Source organism: Macrobrachium nipponense, chromosome 5 (genome assembly GCF_015104395.2).
Source record: "Macrobrachium nipponense isolate FS-2020 chromosome 5, ASM1510439v2, whole genome shotgun sequence".
In the NCBI taxonomy this organism is placed as follows: Eukaryota; Metazoa; Arthropoda; class Malacostraca; order Decapoda; family Palaemonidae; genus Macrobrachium; species Macrobrachium nipponense.
Genome location: NC_061107.1, coordinates 144,542,907 through 144,564,004, shown reverse-complemented (window position 1 = coordinate 144,564,004; position 21,098 = coordinate 144,542,907). Strand labels below are relative to the sequence as shown.

The following is a 21,098-nucleotide window of genomic DNA, read 5'->3' as shown; positions in this document are numbered from 1 at the left end:
CTTGCTGTATGGTAAGTTCTTCTCACTTCACTGTGAGACTCAACAGAAATTGTGTAATGTTCATTTGAACAATTTCCTCTCCATGCAGTGAATTTGGTCTGTTTGTAGGCTCATTGACATGTATCATCAGACCATTGTTGGTCATTTGTCCTAAATTTGATTACCTTTTCAGGGACATATCTAATTAAAATAGCCATCAACATTTCATTTAACTTCCTCTTGGATCAGGATCTAGGTTAGCATTGGAAATATTAAGTGCCTGACAAGCTTCAATCATGTGATCCCAGTTGGCTCTGGTTTTCAGCCAGAGCATTTTTCCAATGGTGGCATTAGGAATATATTGATTGACAGATATGTCCATGTCAATGGTTCAATGATCAGAAGTGATGATATGTGAACATGAGGTATAATCTATTACCAGAAATGTTGGGGGGAGGGGTTGTTTCTCAGTTAGCTGGACAAAATTTGAGGATACATAGAACTCAAAAGCAGACCGGCCATGTTGATCTGTGCAATTTTAATTTACCCACTTGCTGTGGTTTGCATTACAGTCTCCACAGGTAATAAATGAAGCTTTTGAATCCTGTGACTGATCCATACTAATCCTTTCCAAAAGACAGTCATATGTAGAACCATTGATATTTGGATTACGGCAAACGGCAAATATGTGTTTAAACATTGTATAATGTACTGAAACTGATAAAATGAAGAGCTTCATGGCAACTACACCAAATTTTTCTGAATGTAAATGGGTTGTCCGGGCTTAGTGTACACAGCCATACCTTGTGCACATTGATGTTTTGACGATAAAAAAGTCAGGATTAAAAACTCACCTTTGATTTGTTGCTACTTACAAGTCTCGGCAAAAAATATCAAATTGCAATTATGGGCACAATGCTGGAGATCAAGAAAATTTGGAATATCTGGGTAAAGTTCTTAGCAATTTTTCTTTCTATAATAAGTAACAGGTCTAGGGTTTCAGCTCAGTGTCTCCCAAAAGACTTAAAATTAAGAACATTAAATCAATATCAAAACTAATAAGTAGACTCATAACAACAGTAACATTGTAAAAATCAGCAGAACAGTAAATAACAATATGCACTATCAACAACAGTTTTTGCATTATTTAAAAAAATTCTGTTGAAAATATAAGTAAACGTGGCCACACGTCATTGAACAAAGCTTCTGAAGCAACTGGTCGACAAGGTGGAGCCGGCACATCTTGTAAGGCAAAAGAAATCTGCCAGGGTTGTCAGAGAAGAAGTAAAAGATTAGGTAAAGATGAAGGTATCTTCCTGATAATCCACCAAGCAACTTTTGTTTTCTCATCAGTTTGTCCTACATTGCCTGATTGTACCCTCTGGCAAGGGAGCACAAACCCAAGACCATGGAATGCCATGGTACAATGGCTATGGCACAGTCCAAGTTTGTATTCAGAGTAACCTTCTCTTAGAGAGCTGCCTGCCAAGGCTCAATTGTCCTTTCTACCCACTTGATTGATTTTGGAGTGTCCTTCTCTTAAAAGAGTTGCCTGCTGAGGCTAGTCTCTTCTATCCTAACTGTCATCCTTTTAGGATTCCTGAGGGATCTTCAATAAAATATACAAAAATATATATGCAAGCAGTAAAAACAATTTAATAATTTTAAAATAATTACTAAGCTTGGCAATTCAGCATAACTTCAGGGGTGTGACACTGTGGCCTCTACATGTGGCTAGCACAGTTTTGAAAAATTGCATTTGTAGAGGTTGTTATAGTTAATGTAAGGTTATATAACATTTAATTTTTAATATTCTCCAATAGTGAATATTGTTTAGGTGAAAAATTTTATAATAGTATATGAAACCATAGTATGGTAACTAGGAATACTAGTTAATTACTGTAGTTTCAGAATTATTCAGTTTTGAACATTTTTAAACTGCCTGGCCAGAATACTCACCACTTGGGCTTGTTGTCATCCCCTCAGAATACGATTAGACATTTCTTTATGGGTCACAACCCACCCACTTAGATCCTTGGTTTTTGGGAAATGATATTTGCCAATGAAATATGTGGTTGCATCATAAAAGTATTTATAAGAAAATGTAATTGGTAATAGTGAGATGGAATTTACAGAGTAGATGAAGGGAGGACATTATATTATCTTTGTATCTATGTAAGCCTTATCTTTTTGAAAGGTTTAGATGAAAGTTTTTATGTAAGACATATGAATGGTAGTGAAGTGTTGTTTTTGATTGTGATTGAGTTGAAAAAGGGCTTGGGTAATGGAATATGGGTTGAAAGGGTGGAGACATGTAGAATCAAAAAGGAGGTAAAACTATAGTTGGAAGGAAAACAATGGATCAAAGTGTATTTGATAGTTCAGTCAGAGAATGATTGCTTTTCTCAGGAGCCAACCTGTTTTGGAGGAAATAGCAAGAAATAACAAATTGCTTAAAGACTATAATTTAAGGATTTGAAAAATCATTGCTGTATTTTATAGATCTATTCAAAGCTATCTTAATAGGGGAATGGTAATTGGGAACAGCAGAGGCTCGAGTGAGTTTGAAGAATTTGGTCCATGAAACATCTCTGGAATGTTTTTTATATGAAAATATAATTGTAAGCTGGAGAAATTTGACTCATAATGGACTCATCCATGAGTTTGCTGTTTGTTGTTTTGCATTTGGATTTTTTAGGAATGATTATGCTTTTTATCCTTCCCAATCCTTTATGAGTATGTAATGCAAGATAGAAACACCTAGAAAAGGTTAATCAAAAACAAGGTTCCTCAATAGAGATTTAGCTGAGAAAAAAAAAAGGATTCAAAGCTCATTTTATTGTATTGATAATTGATTATTCACTTGTATACAAACATTGTTTTAGTTTTGCTTATTTAGATAATAACTTTTTTTAGCCTGTTTTTAAATCAGATACGTGTATATTATGAAAAGTAATTTAATATGTAGTAATATTAATGGTAATTACTTTACTATCTTGTTAGAAAGATTATATTATTTTGTGCATATTTGTACATAAAAGGCCAAAATTTAATTTCAGATAATTATTGTAAGAGTGCTGTTAAACATTGGAAATACATTGAGAATTTTTGAATATTTATTGAATCTGTTATCTTATAGTGGCCAAGAAGTATTTTAATATTTACTCCTTTTCAGGCAAGAGGAATCTGATTGTATGTCATCACCTCAGTGCAAACCAGATTCTGGTTCTTTGAATGTGGATAAAAATAACTACTCCAAAGAGTGTTTCATTTCAAGCAAAACCAATTCTTCATCTGATAACTCCCAGATTTTAGGAAAAGAAAAACAAATGAGAAGAAAACAAAAAACAAAGGACGATGAGAAAAAACTAGGAGATCAGTTAATTGAAGAGTTTGCTCAGTTCCAGTCATCTCGTCCTGACAGAATTAGTGAAAGTGAAGGGAGCATTGAATGTGAAAAGTCAGATGTTTCGGTCGCTGGAGAGGAGATTAGTGGTGTTAGCAGTCCAGAATATGTCTCATCACCTGTAAGTAAGACAGTTGATTCACCACCTTCTGAAAGCACTGTAAGTGTTTCAAGAAAACTATCTGGTGGTCATGATAGCATCAGTGCTTCTCCAAAGGGATCTCCAAAAAAATCTGAGGCTGAGATTGTTTCCACTGAAGCAGATAGTGATGTTATTGATGGTTCCAAAGCAGAGGATCTTCCAAGAATTATTATAAGTAATGAAGAGCATACAGTGTCAGTTCCAGATTGTGCTGAACAGACATCTGTTGATGGTAGTTCTCAGATTCCTTTCCTTGTGAATGAATCGAATGATGATGACTTTGACAATATACCGTCCACCGATGCAGGTGACAAGAGTTCACAATTATTGGACCAAAATGCACCCATCACCATTAAGAGTTCAACAATTCCAGGCCTTTTTGGTTGTAGCACAATTAATGTATATGAAGATAACCTCTACCCTGCAGAAGGTAATGATTACTATACTCTTACAAATCTTGAACCTGTAAACCCCCAAGGATATGTTGTTAATGGAGAAATTCATCAAGACTACGTGGTTTATTCATCGGCAGATAACTTAAATCTGGAAGGGTCTTCCCAATATGTTTATGAATCCAGTAGAATTTGGAAACCAGATACCAGTAATGCCCAGGAACTGAGTAGGAATGATTATTCAAAAGTATCTCAGCCTCTCATCACTAGTAGAGATGGTATCTGTATTAATGGTCAGTTGGTTGAAACAGGTCCAATAGTTCAACAAGGAGCTCAGATTGTGACAACCCCAAGGAAAAATACAACCACTATTCTCTTACCACCTATACCTCATGAAGAGATTGACAGTGGTTGTGTGATATCTATCGGAGTTGGAGATCTAGGTGGGTACTTCTATATTGTAGATTTTTTTAGTTTAATAGTGTTGAGAATGTGTTGTATTTTGGAACAGAATGATTATGATCTAATTTTTCATATTGACAAAAAGTATATGAATTTAAATTTATTTATCTGTACATTAATATGAGGTTAGAAAGAATTGGAAAGTTGGATGAAAAAGTTTAAAAGGTGCTAGTGCACCTTGGACATATTCGACCTTATACCATAAGACTGAACTTAAATAAGTATATGAGCATATTTTTTTTTTTTTACTATTTTGCAAAATATTTTTATCATCTTTTGTGGTTTTACATGCACAAGTGTTACTGCTACTGTGTTTTTAAGGTAATTAAAAACCACATTGTGTCGAAGCATAAAATACCAATATTACACATTGTGTAATATTGGTATTTTGTGCTTCGACACAAGGATCAGTAAAAGTGTTAGGATACATCACCAGAATGTTATCACTCTGGGATGATGTAATTACTTTTGTGTGATGTCAAAGGCCCTGAGCATAGTAGGACTCACTGCCCCCACCAGGCTCAGAAAATCATGGAGGTTGGGGATAGACATAGATTTGGACCAGATAGCATTTCTGGCAGAAAGTAGAGAGAACTCATTTTATATCTAACCACGTAAAGGAAAAAGATGACATCTTAAATGAATGATGGTAGTAGTAGTATGTTTAATTGGTGTGCTAAAGAATTTCATTTATAATTGAAAAGTGACTGATTAATATTCTATTGCATGTGCTACATTAAACAGAAGATGAGTTACAGTGATCTACCATGTTAATTACCAATTTTTTTCCTGATGTCATTGGTTGTTTCCATGCATGTCATAAGTTCAGTTCTTAGCAGACCAAATAATAAAGCTTGTGCTTTATGATTTAGTCTTTCTATTGGACATAATTAAATTTTTTAAATAGTTATGCTGTTTCATGGCTTATTGTTTTATTTAGGTAACAGTATTTTCCCAACAGCACTGATAGACATTTCATATTGCATATTCAGTATTTAACATGTCTATCATAACTGAATAGTTTGATAAGTACTGTAGTGTGTTTCCTTAAAGATTTGGGGTATCTTTATAGTTGACAGTTGTAGAGTAGCTGATTGAGTCATTAAATAGCTCTTGTCAGACTGAATATGTATTAGAACAGTTCTCATGTTAACTTTTCATGTATATATATATTCAGTTTATTTTATTTTTTGCTAATTGTATATGATACCCGGAAGTTACTGCTATAATCAACTTGTTATATTTGCAGTATAATCATTTCCCAATTTAATCTATTCTTTTATACTAAACTTGTGCAATGGCTGTAATGAAAGAAAATGTTTACTCTATACACATTGTTAGCTGCTGAAAGCAGTTTTCTTTTAAAAGTTACAATATTAAAAGCATATTGTACAATATTTCTTCTTATCCCTCTTGTTACAGGTAAAACGGATCCCATCATGTTATTACAGCTTCCACATTCAGGAATGTCTGGATCAACTGATGTTCCACAGTCTACATGTTCTGTTCAGGAAATGATGCCATCAACATCTAAAACAATGTCAATCAGTACACCTGTCACAGATACTAAAAGAGTAACAAGATCATCAAAATACCGTGCAGGTATGTTAAATATACTGTATTTGTACCTACAGTATCCTTGCTGTGTTCTTGTTATGTAATGTGTTGAGGGTCTATATACTAAAACAAACATATAAAGGAATGTTAGAAGAGAATAAGTGCAGTGTTTTTTAAATGAAAGGATTTATGTGGATATGCTAATCATTGTTATTTGTACACCTTGTAAAATGCATCCAGCTATTATAACTTGAAAATTTGAAAGAAAAAGGTTCCATCCATACATGCAAAGTCTTGCTCTCTTATGTGCCAATTGCTATCTGAAAAGTGAGAGAAAGAAAGTTAGGAAGGCACTGAAAATTATGATTATTGGTTTTATATAGAGACCTTTGTTTTAAAAATTTTCCTTGTTGCAGAAAAATCCATTAATCATAAGTAGCCTTAATTGTAAATTATGAGAGAATAAAGCAGATGAGCCCCTGAAAAGAACAGAGGACTCGGATGCAGGAATTCCAATTCTTTAGGATGGCTGAGTGTGGAGGCAACAACGATCATAAAATTCCTGTAGTTTCTGGAAGGAATTGATGCTATATGACGTCACGTTTCCAGCAGAGTCCGGCAGCGCTGAATATTCCTCATCCCCCTGGATTATCTTTTATGGGAAATAATGCTGCGGCTACGCCAACAACTTCAATGTTGACGGCGATGCAGAACGTGGCTGGTAGTTTGCTACAAACACAGGGATGCCAGCAGCAGCCGCCTATTCTCTCCCTACAAGATTGGTGACGTCACAACCAACGTCACACACTGACATGGCGGACGCGATGACGTCACAGCCTACTGATTCTCAGTCTGCTTCACTGCCTCCGGAGCCAAATACGCTTTCTGACTCTGTAGTACACACTGTAATGAAGAGATGACAAGTTCTAGAGAAGAAAATTAATAAGAAAGACAAAAAGAAAAGGCGTGATTCTTCGTCTTCTTCGTCTTCTTCCTTTAGCTCGGTGTCATCGCTAAGTTCGATGACGTCACGGCGTGTACCAATCAAGCGTTGGAGGATACGGGATTTCGTGACTGATCCTCGGGCCAAGAGGAGAAGAGTGAATTCTTCTTCATCTTCGGGCCAGGACTGTCACGTCCCAGTCAGCAAGAAAGGCAAGAAGTCAGTGGCTGATAAGCTCAAAGCTAGAGGACTAAGCCGTTTACAAGAGTCCGAACGAGCGAGTGAGCCGATGGTCAATGGGCTGGCGGCCGATGCAGAGTTGCCAGTAGAGACGACAAAGAGTCTAAGGAAGACTACAATGTCGTTGGCGAAATTGGCGTTGGGGCGAAAAGTGCAGCAAAGGATAGAGCACAGACCGGTTTTGCCTGTAAGACCGTTTAAAATATGGAGAAAAGATGAAAAGGCTCCTATTAAAAGAACGAAGAATAGTGAGTTGGCAACCGCGTCTGATACATTGGTGGAAGTTGTCCACCTAGATGAAGGATCAAGGCCGAATTCTCCGACGGTCGTTGGAGACGATATAAATCGTCATGGAGAAGAAGTGAACTTTGGTTTCGAGAGAGCCTTCATCTTGGAGGTACATATAGGCGAGATTCTCGCTCTTGATCCGCGAGCAGAGAAGGAGTGAGGAGGTCTCGCTCTCTTGCCGACTGTTAGGGATCCAGCCGTCGGCGGTCAGCTGAGATCAAAGGGACCGCGGCCGTAGGGGCAGACGGCCACGAAGTACCCGTCCGTTTGTCAGGGGATAGGATTGAGATAGCGTCTCCAGTGCCTGAGCACAGCACGCTAGAACTAGAGGAAGGAGAAAACCAAGAGTTTCTGGCTTCGTATGTGGAGGTGATTGATTTGATTCATCAATTCAATAACCTTTCAGGGAGAACGGAAACGCCTGCCAGTATGCTTCCTCCAGGGATTGACATGGCATTTGGGTTGAAAAAGGATACCAAGGTGTCGTATGAATGACCTTGTTCAAGTCATGCGGAGTCAGTTTTACAGCATGTAAACGCACGGATTGTGGGAATGGATAATTCTTTAAGATCAAATAGATCATTTAAGTTTATCCCTCCTCCGATGATGAAACATAGGAAATATTATACGATATCAACGGTTCCTTTGCTATCTAGACAAATTAACTCAAATGTGGTAAGGTTAAGACCTGGATTAACCTTAGAGCAAGTAAAAATGGAATGCCCTTCGATGACTTGCGAAGAGGCTGCTACGTTAGAAGCAACAGCTTCTTCTGTCTTTCAGACTGCTTCTCTGTTGGATCTTTGGTCAACAACAGTGGCAAAGATTGCATCCTCAGAAATGACGAGAAAAGTAGGGGATGAATCAATGTTCATTAGATTACTACAATCGGGTGCCAAAGCAATTGTGTACTTGAAAAATTTGAGTGCCAATGTTTGGGCAAATATCCTATTAATGAGGAGAGATGCAGCTTTGGCTAGGCTAAGCCGCTCTGTTGATATGGATTCCCTGCTAGCAATGAGGAATGGGAATATCTTAGAGTTGCAATTGCTGTTGCCAGAAGCTATACTAGAAGAGGCTATAGATAGGAGAAGGATGGACACTAATGATAGATTGGTACAGCAGGCAGTTAGAAAAACATCTAACAGTCAAAATAACCCTATGGAGGTAAGGCAGCAGCAAATATCTTGAAAGAAGCCAGTGAGGTTTAACATCCCTAATAGAGCAACAAGACCCTCTTCCCCAAAGAAATTAGCTCATTGGCCCTTTCACAATAGAAATAACAGAGGAAGGGGGATTAGGGGAAGAGGGAGAGGCTCAAGGCGATAGGATGGGCGCCTCTCATCACTCAGCCATACCAGTGGGGGGTTGCCTGGCAAATCACTGGAAGGTGTGGCAGGAACTGGGAGTAGAGCAGTGGATGGTGGATGTTCTCAGGGTTGGGTATTTGATTCCGTTCGAAGTATCCCCACCCCTGACGGAACAGCCATTACCTCACATCACTTATGCTCAAGAACCTCAAAAGGCTTTTATTCTGCAAGAGGAAGTGAAGAGGATGATGGAAAAAGGGGCTGTGGAACAAGATCCGTTCCGTCGAAGGGGTTTTACAGTAGGATTTTCCTTGTACCCAAACCCAACGGGGACTGGAGGACAGTAATAGACCTGTCAACATTGAATCTGTTTATAAGAAAAAGCAGATTCAAAATAGAAACTCCAAAGACGGTTCTACAAGCAGTCAGGATCAAGGACTTTGTGCTGACAATCGACTTGAAGGACGCATACTTTCAGATCCCAGTCCATCAGTCTTCAAGGAAATTTCTCCACTTCAATCTTGCAGAGAAAGTTTTCGAGTTCAACTGTGCTTCGGATTGACAACGTCTCCTCAAGTTTTTACAAGTGTTCACTCTCGTGTTGACATGGGCGCATGCTCAGGGGATCAGGCTAATAAGATATCTAGACAATTGGCTGGTGATAGCAAAGTCCAGAGAGAAACTACTCAAGGACAGGGCGACACTTCTACAGTTTTGTCACAGCTTAGGCACTGTGATAAATCAGGAGAAGTCGCAGTTGGATCCAAGTCAGCGGCTAGTGTATCTGGGAATGGTTATAGACACAATAAAAGCCAAAGTATTCCCGACAGACCAGAGAATAGAGAAATGCAAACAAGTGGTGAATGCCTTTCTGGAAAAACAAACACAGCCAGCAAAACAGTGGCAGGTAGTACTGGGAGTTCTAACTTCCTTGGAGAAACTAGTACCACAAGGGAGGCTACACCTTCGATCTCTACAATGGAGGGTGAAGGAGTTTTGGTCACCAGTAGTAGATCACCCGTACGAGCAGATTCCCTTGTCATCAGAAGTGAGGAAAGACTTGCTGTGGTGGGTGAAGGACAACAATCTGACAGTGGGTGTTCCCCTTCAGCAACCCTCCCCGGATCTCTTGCTGTTCTCAGATGTGTCACTAGAAGGTTGGGGAGCCCATATGGAGGAACTGATGGTTTCAGTGAAATGGAGTAGTGAGGACTGAGAACTCATATAAACGTGCTGGAGTTAAAGGCAGCATTTCTAGCACTACAGGAGTTCAGGGAGAGGGTGAAGGGACAGTCAGTGGTATTGATGTCAGACAACACCACAGTAGTAGCTTACATAAACAAACAAGGAGGGCTAGTGTCTTGACAGTTACATGTGATGACAGTTCAACTTCATCAGTGGGCTGTAGAGAACCTAGTAGACATCAGAGCCAGATATATTCCGGGGAAAAGAAACATGGTGGCCGACAAGTTGAGCCGCAGGGATCAGATCCTGGGTATGGAGTGGTCCTTGCACCAACAGGTAGTGGACAGAATGCTTATGTTGTGGGAAAGGCCAATCATAGACCTATTCGCAACCAGGTACAACAAAAAGTTGGAAATGTATTGTTCAGTAGTCCCAGACGCAGAGGCAGTAGCGGAAGATGAGCTTCAACACCCGTGGGACAATCTGGACGTTTACACATTTCCTCCATTTTGTCTAATCCGTCAGGTTCTGAACAGGGTAATGTGGTCTCAGAACCTCAGAATGACTCTGGTAGCTCCTTTATGGCCAAAGGCAGAATGGTTTCCGGACCTCTTGGAACTCATAATAGATGTGCTGAGAGAGTTACCCCCATGGAACAACCTACTATGTCAGCCGCACGTGGAGAAGTACCACTGGTCGGTGAAGTCCCTATCACTTCACGGGTGGAGACTGTCAAGTATCTCCTGCGAGCGAGAGGGTTTTCGCAGAAAGCAGCAGCGCAGATGGCAGGTAATATCAGAAAGTCATCGGCAGCAGTATACTAAGGAAAATGGTCAGAATACTGTGATTGGTGTCGTAGTGGAAACTTGTCTCCACTCGGTACCACTATTCAGCAATTAGTGGACTTTCTGATATATCTCAGGACAGAAAGGCATATGTCTGTATCTGCGGTGAAGGGGTACAGGGCTGCTCTAGCCTCGGTCTTATGCATGAAAGGTGTGAACATTTCATCTTCACGGGAGTTGGCCATGTTGATGAAGAGCTTTAGCAGTCATGTTTGCCAAAAGAACTATAAACTCCAGATTGGGATTTGACCATAGTACTGAGTAGTCTGACAAAACCCCCCCTACGAACCACGAAGGCAGTCCACAGATAGGAGCCTGACCCTGAGAACAGTCTTCTTATTGGCCCTACCCTCAACCAAAAGGGTGGGGGAACTACATGGCTTGTCATATGTCGTGAAGTACCCGAGAGGTTGGAAGTCAATGTTATTAGAGTTTGTTCCAGAATTCGTGGCCAAAACTCAAAACCCTTCAATAGTGGACGGTAGATTTGACTCCTTTTCCATACCGTCTCTGGCAGATTTCGTAGATAATGACAGAGATGAGATGCTTCAGTGTCCCATCAGAGTAATGAGAGAGTACTTAAGAAGGACAAGGCACCTCAGGCCTGGGTGCAGGAGGTTGTTCCTAAGTACAGGAAGGAACAAAAAGGAAGTGTCCAGGAATACAATATCGTTTTGGCTAAGAGAAACGATCAGGAATGCCTACATGACAGAAGACAGGGGGTCAGATAGCCAGGAGAGGGCTAGGGCTCATGACATCAGAGGTTTGAGTGCTTCTTTAGCTTTCAAGAAGAATATGTCCGTGGAGAGAATTCTGAAAGCTGGCGTTTGGAAACCCCAAACCACTTTTACTTCATTTTATTTAAAAGACGTTGCCCATAGATCCTTGGATACCTTTTCCTTGGGTCTGGTGGTGGCGGCCCAGCAAGTGGTATAGCTCATCCAGTACCCCTGGTGGGTCAGTTTGTGTCTAGTCTAAGATGAAGGTATGAAAGTAGAATGAATGGGATGACTGGTCTTTTTTCTTTACTACTTTCTTTCTACTCCTTTACCTACGGGCAGTATGAAGGAGAGTGCCATCATAAGCTGGAACAGACTAGATGCAGGTGAGGTGGTCGGCTATACTGTAAAGTTATTTTAGAGTATAGTATACTTTTCAGTAGCAACACATCCCTCTCGGTAATAAGGAAGGGAGGGGTGATGGTAGATCCAGATACTACAAGGGACAAGAGTGGTTTAGGAGAATGGAAGGACCTCTATTTTCACATATTTTATAAACCATGGCATGGTACCAGCTCCCATTGAGGGAAACCAATAGATTCTCTTATATCTTTGGTTCAAGGGTTCATAGTCCATTATCTTGGAATACTCATAACATTCCGAAATGGATTTAGGTGGCAAACTCCCAGTCAGTTATAGCGACTTACCTCCCTCCAATAAGTAAGTCTATCCTAATGTTAAGACCGAAGGTTTGTTTCGTATATGAACAAATGACAAATTTGTAACTAATATGTATTTTTCATAACTAACAAACCTGAGGTCTTAACAGTTAAAGGCCTGCCTCGAACCACCCCTCTATTAGTCTAAACTGGGTTAGAAGTATAACTGGTAAGTCACAAGACGCCAAGGGCATTCTGGGTAATACATGCCCCGTGACCTGGTAGATGCCAATAGTCCCTGGATCGCACAAGTTTGATTTGAATTCTACTGGTTTCCAGCTTGGCGCTAGTAAATCCTAATGTTAAGACCTCAGGTTTGTTTGTTAGTTATGACAAATACAAATTAGTTACAAATTTGTCATTTTCATAAATTTAAGTTTCATGGATACTTACTAAGTAATTACAGAATCGAGTCTGTCCTCCTCACCTCGGATGGACTTAGGGCACAAACAGAATGAGTTTTTATGCTATTTCGTTTCCAGTACTCCCATTGGTGGCCGGGTTTGTCACCGATACACAAAACTATTGAAGTGCTACTGAGATTTTTAAAATAAAAGGCTTCTGCACGAGTTAGAAACTACATTTAGATATGTAATTACTTGGCAAGTATATATGAAACTTAATTTTATTGTGTTTGTAAGCTCATTCATCTTGATTTATGGCTAACCTACATTTACTTTACGCAAAAATTTCCTATCCTCTCAACCCTCCAAGTTGCAACTTGTTTAGATCATGTATGTAAAGAATAACCAGTTTCCACCATGACTGCTCTGGTACCTGGACCTTGAAAGTAGTACTGAGATAGATGAAATAGGGTAATTTTAAATAATTTTCTTTATAATAGACATTTTCATGAAAATTAGGTTTTTTTATTAAATTTTTTTTATTATTTTCAGGCACAACCCATGAAAAGCTTGAAAGCGATGTTGCAGTATCATGCTCAGCGAGATCAGGAAAGAAGAAAAAAAAATCTAAAAAGAAAAGAAGTACTACTAGTAAGATGGGTAGACCCAAGAGAAATACACCAGTTCGCAGAAGACCATCCTTATTTTTTGGAAGTCCTAAAGCTGTTTGTTCAAATGACATAATTGAAACTGCACTTTCATTTGCTTTAAGTTCTTTATCACCAGTAAAAATAACAAGTAAGGATGATGACAACCATTCAGTACAAGACTTTTATGAAGACATTTCATCTGTGAAGGATTCTATCAGTGCTGAACCTAGTGATATGGAAGTTCTGCAACATATTACAAGTAAAAGAGCAAGCAAATCTACAGAAGGACAAATAGTAAGAGCACCAAAGGCTAGCAGTGTAGGTTTAGAAACCACCTTTGATGTTACAGAAAGTACCTCCAATTGTCAGAAAGAAATCAATGCTCCATCTGATAAGGAAATAGCTCCTATAGATTCTAAGTTAAAATGTCCAACTACTTTATTATCTATAGGGGATAAAAATCATTCTCCTCAATTAAAAGCCTTACTGTCACTTTCCTGTAGCCTTTCGCCTACTAATGGGCTTCCCCCAAGAAATGCATTTTCAATGTACAAAAGTCCTGCCCATATTTCTACAAACAGGGGAAGTCAGAGCACACCAAGGCGCAAGACTAATCATGTTAGGGTCCTTGATTTTAGCACGCCTCGAAAGAAAGCTAGTCCTAATAAATCACAAAGAATTACAAAAGGGTTAAAGTTTTCACCACCTATGAATAAAAAGAGTAAAATGTTCTCAACACATGGGAAATCCCCAAAAACCATGTCTTCAAAGAAGAAATTATGCAGCATTGCAGAAAATCATGCCACATTAAACAGTGCAGACATGTCATTGATGGAAAATGCTGAAGACGTAATTCAGGAAGATGAAGTCCTCTCTCAACGGAAGGATGAGCCAGAGTATCGTTATTTAGGGAAAGTAAATGAACAGGTAATCCAAGATGCGGAAGATGAAGAAAATTTTGTTTTACGTATCGATGATGAGGACACATGTAATTCACTTCTTGAGAATCCTGTTGAAGACAGGAAGCTTCAAGGAACCTTGCAAGCTAAGGAAAGCAGTTTGCTCCACTCTCACTTTTTAAGTGATGATTCTAAATTGCATAACAATGGCAAAGAACCAGCTATGATTAGTTTACGTGAGACAAGTATTTCTCATGATTCATTAAATTCACAAAGTTCATTTTGCTATTCAAGCAATCTTGTAACCCCATTCAAGGCAAACAACTATCACCAAACTCCAATTGTATTGGAAGCTCCTACACCCTTTTATTCAAATGTGCAAATGTCTTCCCTACCAGATGATGACCTAAATACCCCTTTATTGCAATTGCCAGGATCAGCTCTGAAAACTCCACTCATCAAGGACTATCCGCAAGGACCTTACTCTAGTAGTTCAGCAGGTACATCTTATTATCAACCATCGGAACATTCTGTAACTGATTCTGAAGGTTTTTCTCCTCGTAGGTTGTCAACAGTTTACGAAAACTCTATCACAGAGGAAGTTAGCAATCATTCAGAAGTGTTGGATCCCAGTGACATAAGTAAAGGACCTGATAATAGAATTCGTTCAATGTGTGAGAAAAAAGCAAATATCTTATCTCCAAAACTAACAAGGAAAGAGATGGGAGAGGTTATTGAACAAGAAATTGAAAAGCAGTTTTCTCTTGGCCCTGCACTGGGAAAGTCTGTTGCATCTGAGAAATCAGGAGAGACCAACTTGCATTATAATGATGGAGAAGAATTGTCTAAGGAAGATTCTTATAGACTTTTTAAGGGAAAGCTCTCGTTGCAAAAGAAAGTTCCTGCTAGAAATTATGACAGTGATAATAGCATAGGGGTATCAGATAATGAAGATGGTGACACACCTATCAGCAATGTAAAGAATAGTTGCGGGAATAGCAGTTCATCAAAATCATCACAGAAGGAAGCAGATGCTTGCCAAATACAGGTTAAAAAACTAGAGAAAGATAAACTGTTATACTTGGATCAAATTAATGTTCATTCTTTGGAAGAAAATGAAGATGCTCTTCTTAGAAAGCTCGAGGAAAGATTAGAAATGGGGAAAAATGTTGTTTCTCAGTGTAGTAGTAAAAAAGCAGCAAAACAAAACAACTTGGTTGCAACTTTGTCTGATAATGATGTTATTAACAGTATAGAAAGTGGTGTCCATAGTAAAAAAAATAGTTTGTCCCCTCAAGTGGGTGCTGCTGAAAATGCTGGAGTACAAAGCAAGGTTTCAACTTTAGTTCAAGAAAAATCTGCCTCAGAATCCATTACTAACACAAGAAAATGTTCCAAGTTTTTGGAGACCTTTGGCTCTGGTGTTAGTTCTTCAGAAGATTCTGAATCAGAGACTGTCCCTGTTAAAGGGCTAACTTCAAATATTACTAGAGGCACTGAGGAAAATCTCAAGGAAGATAAAAAGACAAAAAGGTTGTCTTCTGACATTTTAAATTGTAGGAAAGTTGATGAGAATAGTTCATCAGATGACTTTGAATATGACACAGATTGTGTAAAATATCAATTGTCAGATGTCAGAAGGGTTGCTAGGCAAAATCTTAAGAAAAATAACACAGAAAAGGTGAAATCAAGTGTTCCAGATTATAGAGGCAAAAATCATGGAGCAAGAGGTGATCAATCCAGTAACTCTGTTTGCTCATCAAGTGACTTGGATGCCAACAATAAGGAATTGAGTAAAAAAGATACAGTACAAAATTTAAAGAAAAATGTGGCTAAAAGATCAACAGATTGTGCGGATCGCAGTACAAATAAGCGAGCCAAGCAGAGAGCCAGGAATAAAATTACACCATTGGATGAGTCTCAACCTGAAATGGAAAAATTCTGTAAAGAGAAGATATCTACTACTACGGGAGCCGGAGCTCAAAATCTTGAGGTAAATGATTCCACGAAAATTGCTTCATCAGATTCTTTAAAATTAAAAGATAAGCAGGATAGGACATTGAATACCATTATTTCATCAGATAATCAGGAATTAGAGACAGAAGGATGCATTGGAAAACAATGCTCCATTTCTACAAGAAATATTGCTGAAAGTAAAATAAAGCAAAAATCAGAAGCATCACCATCTAAACAACAAAATGTGAGAAGAAGCCAGCGGTTTACAAAGGGCAAGCGAAGCATGACATATTCTGAAGAACTGATGAGTGAAGTTCAAATGTCATTTGTTAACCAATCCAGCAAAGTTAAGAAGAGTAAATTAAGTAAACTTAGTAAATCTGTGAAAGAAAATGATAGACCTCCAGTAGAGGAATCCCAGAAAAGTGTATTACCAAATATAGAGGTTCAGGAAGTAGTAATTGAAGCAAAAGTTCTTCTTCATCCTGAAGGAAAAGATAATGATGTTTTGTTGAATCCGAGTCCCACAAGGAAACGCTGCGAGTTGAAATCTGTTGAGTCGGAAATGCATCATGTAAGTAAAACGGAAGCCAAGTTGCTATTGGGGAGAGAAGGGAGAGACACTAGAGATATTAGGAAACCACAGATTGATCAAAATTCTATGAGTGAAACATGTACTGATCAAAGTACAAAGGAGAATAAATTAATCAAAAATAAAAAATTAAAGAAAAAGCATGGAAATGAAAGCTCACATTCTTCCCCTGAAACAGAAACAAAAGTTATTTGCAAACAGACAAAGCTAAACAGTGGGGGCAGAAAAGAAGTGAAGATTACCCGTAAAAGTTGTAGATTAACAGAAGTTAAATCCCTTGAAATCAATGAGAAACAGAGGTGTAAGGAAAACCTGTCAACATTAAATCAATCCAGTGGCTTCAGAGAAGAAAATAATGAGGAAAAGAAAGGACTACATCTTAATGATATTTTGCTGAGTAGTGGTAAGGAAATTTCTGGTGAAAAGATACCACAAAACGTGGCTGTAAAAGAATGTGAAAAGAATAAGAATGTAAGCAAGTTCAATGAGGTTCAAACAACAAAGGAGAGCTCTCCAGCAGATCTATGCTTTACTTTAAATGATGATGGGGTGAAAGGTAATTTGCCAAAGAAGGACAGGGACAAACTCGTAAAAGGGAATACATCACCCAGTAAAGAAATTGTAATAAAAAGTGGGGAGAGTGAAAAGGATGCTGTTTTCAAAAATGAAGGAAGAATGAGAAAGAACGAAACCAAAATGGCTGCTCATGGATCTGAAAATGATCTAAACTTTCCAGAAATCAGTGAGGCTGACAACAAGAGAGTCTTATCTAGAGATGCAAGTGAATCTCCTGATATAATTGGAGAGGCAAGGCCAGAGGATGAGAATACTAAAGCAGGACCAGATTTATGTAGAAAAAGTTCGCCATTCTCTGTATGGGGGAAAATTACAAGTACTGGCTGTAATAAATCCACAAGTGAACATATTGGAAAGGAGAAAGTTTTACCTTCTAATAAAGATTTATATACCCACTGGTCAAAGTGTTTTGATGCATATGGGATGTCTCCAGATGTGAATGTAATTGACACAGATGAAGAGAGCCCAAGAAAACAACTTCTTACATCTTTGCAAGAAACTACCGTGGTTTGTTCTTCAACAAAAAATTTGCAGGAGAGAAAACATACTCCTCTTGCCATGGGATGTGCCCGATTAACACCATATTTATTCAGTCCAGAGAGACGAGGATTATCAAAGCAGTTGTACATTGATTGTGCTGGGGAGGTTCATAACATTACACCAAGGCATCGCAAGCGGTGTAGGCCAGACAGCAATGCTTCTCCTGTCTCAGGTAGGTTCATTTTAGAAAATATCTCTGCTGTAATTAATGATATGCTTTATAATAAGCCATACTGTCCAAGGAATCTTGTAGAAAGACCATGGATCTGCATGGGATCTTTTCCTGAAGAGAATGTTCATATAGTAAAAAAGAAGTGGAGTGGGTAATTATGAATACAATCTACATTATATATCAAATGAAAGACTTGAAATTATAGTATAGAATCCAGAAGGTATATAGAAAGTTGAGAATAACAAGTGAGAATATTACACTTACACTGCTTAGAAAATCACAGTACATTAAACAAATAATATATAAATCTAACAAATAACATATCTATAAAATAAAATGTGGATGCATATTGAATAGGACTTGTGATTGGGTTGTAGTTTCAGGTCATTTTGAGCAATCACCTTCCCCACCACATGCAACCGCAGTACATGACCTTTTCAGCTTTTTACAGCAAGATGAAAAGTTAGGCATAAATTTAATTAGAAATATGGATTACAATGTAGTACAACATATATATATATATATATATATATTATATATATATATATATATATATATATTTATATATATTATATCTATATATATATATATATATATATATATATATATTATATATATATATTATATATATAATAGAATAAGAAATAGGGCTTGATTAAACAGAGACAGTTCATGAACATCTCAAAGGGTGCATGGGATTCAGATGTCACTGATAAAGTTTTTCTCAACCAATGCTGAAGAGGATTAAAGGATTATCAATGGGAATGTCCTAAATTGGCTTAACTGTGGATGGATCTCTTAGTATAAATACCACCTTTTCTGTAACTTTTCTCATTCATCTACCTGAAGAAAACACAGCATTCTCTGAAATATATTATTTTCTCTCTATATTTGGGCATTATATATATATATATATATATATATATATATATATATATATATATATATCTATATATATATATATATATATATATATATATAAATATAATATACACATACACAGACATAGTTTATATCATATGCACATTTGTATTATATGTACTGAATTACAAGGAGTTATAAGGATTAAGGATGTCTCAAAGACTTATGAGTCCATCCAAGGAGACATTTTATATTCATTTATCTTTAGGAGCAGGTTTTACAATTCATTCACAGTGTCTAATGATTTTGTCTAGCTTTCTTCTGAACTATTCTAGACTGCTGCTATTTACAACTTCTGGTGGGAGTTTATTCCATGTGTCACATATCTCTTATGTAAAGAAGTTCCCACAATGCTGTGTGTTGTATCTCTTCAGTTCTAGTTTCCATCCATTTTTTCTTGTCTTGTTTTTGTTTAATATGAAGAGGTTAACGTCTACTTTTGTTATGCCTTTCAGTATTTTGAATGTCTCCATTAGTTGTCCTCACAATCGTCGTGTTTCTAGGTCATACATGTTGAGGCTATCTAGTCATCTTTGGTAACCTATTTGTTTGATGGAAGAAATTAACTTTGTGGCTCTTGCTTCCACCCCTTCTAGTCTATTTATGTCCTTTATTATTGTTGGTGACCAAAACTGTACTGCATATTAAAGGTGTGGTCAAATTATTGATGTGTAGAGTTGCAGCACAGTTTCCTTATTTCTGTATCTGAACTTCCTCTTTATGTACACCACTAGTTGTTCATATGTGAACAAACCTTCGGTCTTAACAATAGGATCATTTTGTAATGCCTAGATGGATCTGGTTAAAAATCAGAGATGAAAAAGCAAGGAAACTTGTGAGATCTGGCAATGCGTGCATATATTGGGTGAAAACTGGTCAAAGACTGCACACCCTCTCTACTGTGTCCAGCTTTTTCTTAACCGACTGGGTGAGAGTTGCGTTGCCCTCTCTCAGCCTTTTACCCATTTGTTGCCTGTTTTTGCTATTTTGATTGTCTGTGTGTGTGTGCTTGTGTTGAATTTGTCATTTTCTGTGCCTTCTCTTCAGCTTTTATGCATTGTTTTGTGGATTTTAAGTCCTTAGTAATAATTACTCCAAGGTCCTCTCCTTGTTCTATACTATTTATGTCCTTCCCAAGCAGCATGTAGTTGACATGTGGCTTGTTTGTTCCTATTCGTTACACTTTACATTTATCCAGTTTAATGGCATTTACCATATTTTTTACTAATCTCCCACTTTTATTAGATCGTTTCTTAAAATTTCCACTGTATCTGGGCCTGCTGCATTTACACCTATTTTGGAGTCATCTGCAAATTGGGCTATCCTGCTAGTAAGCTTACATCAATGTCAGTGTGAATAAAAAACAAGAGGGGGAGCAAGGACAGAACCCAGAGGAACACTGCTTGATCCAGTCGGCTATATGAGAGAGAGAGAGAGAGAGAGAGAGAGAGAGAGAGAGAGAGAGAGAGAGAGAGAGAGAGAGAGAGGAGTTTATACTTTTCCACCATTCAGCTCATTTCTGCTAGTTTTAGTGTTGTTTTGGGACTTATCAGACTCTTGAAGGTCTTTCGTTGCACCTTTTTTGAAGCTCTTCATGCTGATATGAAGTTTCCTCAGTTTCAAGCATGAGGTTGTTCAGTGCAATCTCCAAGAGTGAGGATTTTTTTTTAAGTTGCAGTAGCAAATCAGCACCCTCACAGGCCCCCCACCACTTCCCCCTACCAGGAAGAGTGGGCAAGATTCTCATTTATTTGAATTGTTTTTTCCTGAGAAAGGTTTTGTCATATCAGCCAGACAGTTCTAAGATATTCAGTTGAGACTAAGTTGGGATTAGACTTTGCCACAGCAGACCTTATGAACTGTTGTATAACACCTCCATATTTTTGTGCCTTGGTGCCTCAAGCTTGTCAAAGCTTGTTAGCAAGCTTTATGATGTAGTTGGGAGGCCTCCCATTCCTACCACTTGTTTTCCATTTGGCATTTGTTTGCTCCTGATTCTGTCGCACTGTGGTTACAAAAGCTCCCCAGTGAAGGAAAACATGGTCATCTGGCTTTGTCTCTTATATCTACTCATACTCAAATGTGCCAGAGTGCAGAGTGCCCACTACCCACAGGGTATTTGGTGTGGCTACTTGCCTCAGAGACAGTCAGGAGGGATGAGGGTTATTCATCCTAATCCTCTTCTTGATCTTCGTCCCTTTCTGTATTGCACATACTAGAGGCGTGGCTGGTGGGTGTAGTGCTCTTGATACTGTCTAGTG

General features: G+C 38.2%; 1 protein-coding gene across 1 annotated transcript in view; it reads left to right on the top strand.

Annotated features, from left to right (window-relative positions):
- LOC135215961 (uncharacterized) overlaps positions 1-21,098 on the top strand; it is a gene marked incomplete at its 3' end in the record, with an annotated part of 298,909 nt that overhangs the window by 261,157 nt on the left and 16,654 nt on the right. The window contains exons 9-11 of the mRNA XM_064250917.1: positions 3,155-4,362; positions 5,804-5,983; positions 13,084-17,916. Coding sequence (XP_064106987.1) covers positions 3,155-4,362; positions 5,804-5,983; positions 13,084-17,916 — 6,221 coding nt within the window. The remainder of the gene's footprint in view (positions 1-3,154; positions 4,363-5,803; positions 5,984-13,083; positions 17,917-21,098) is intronic.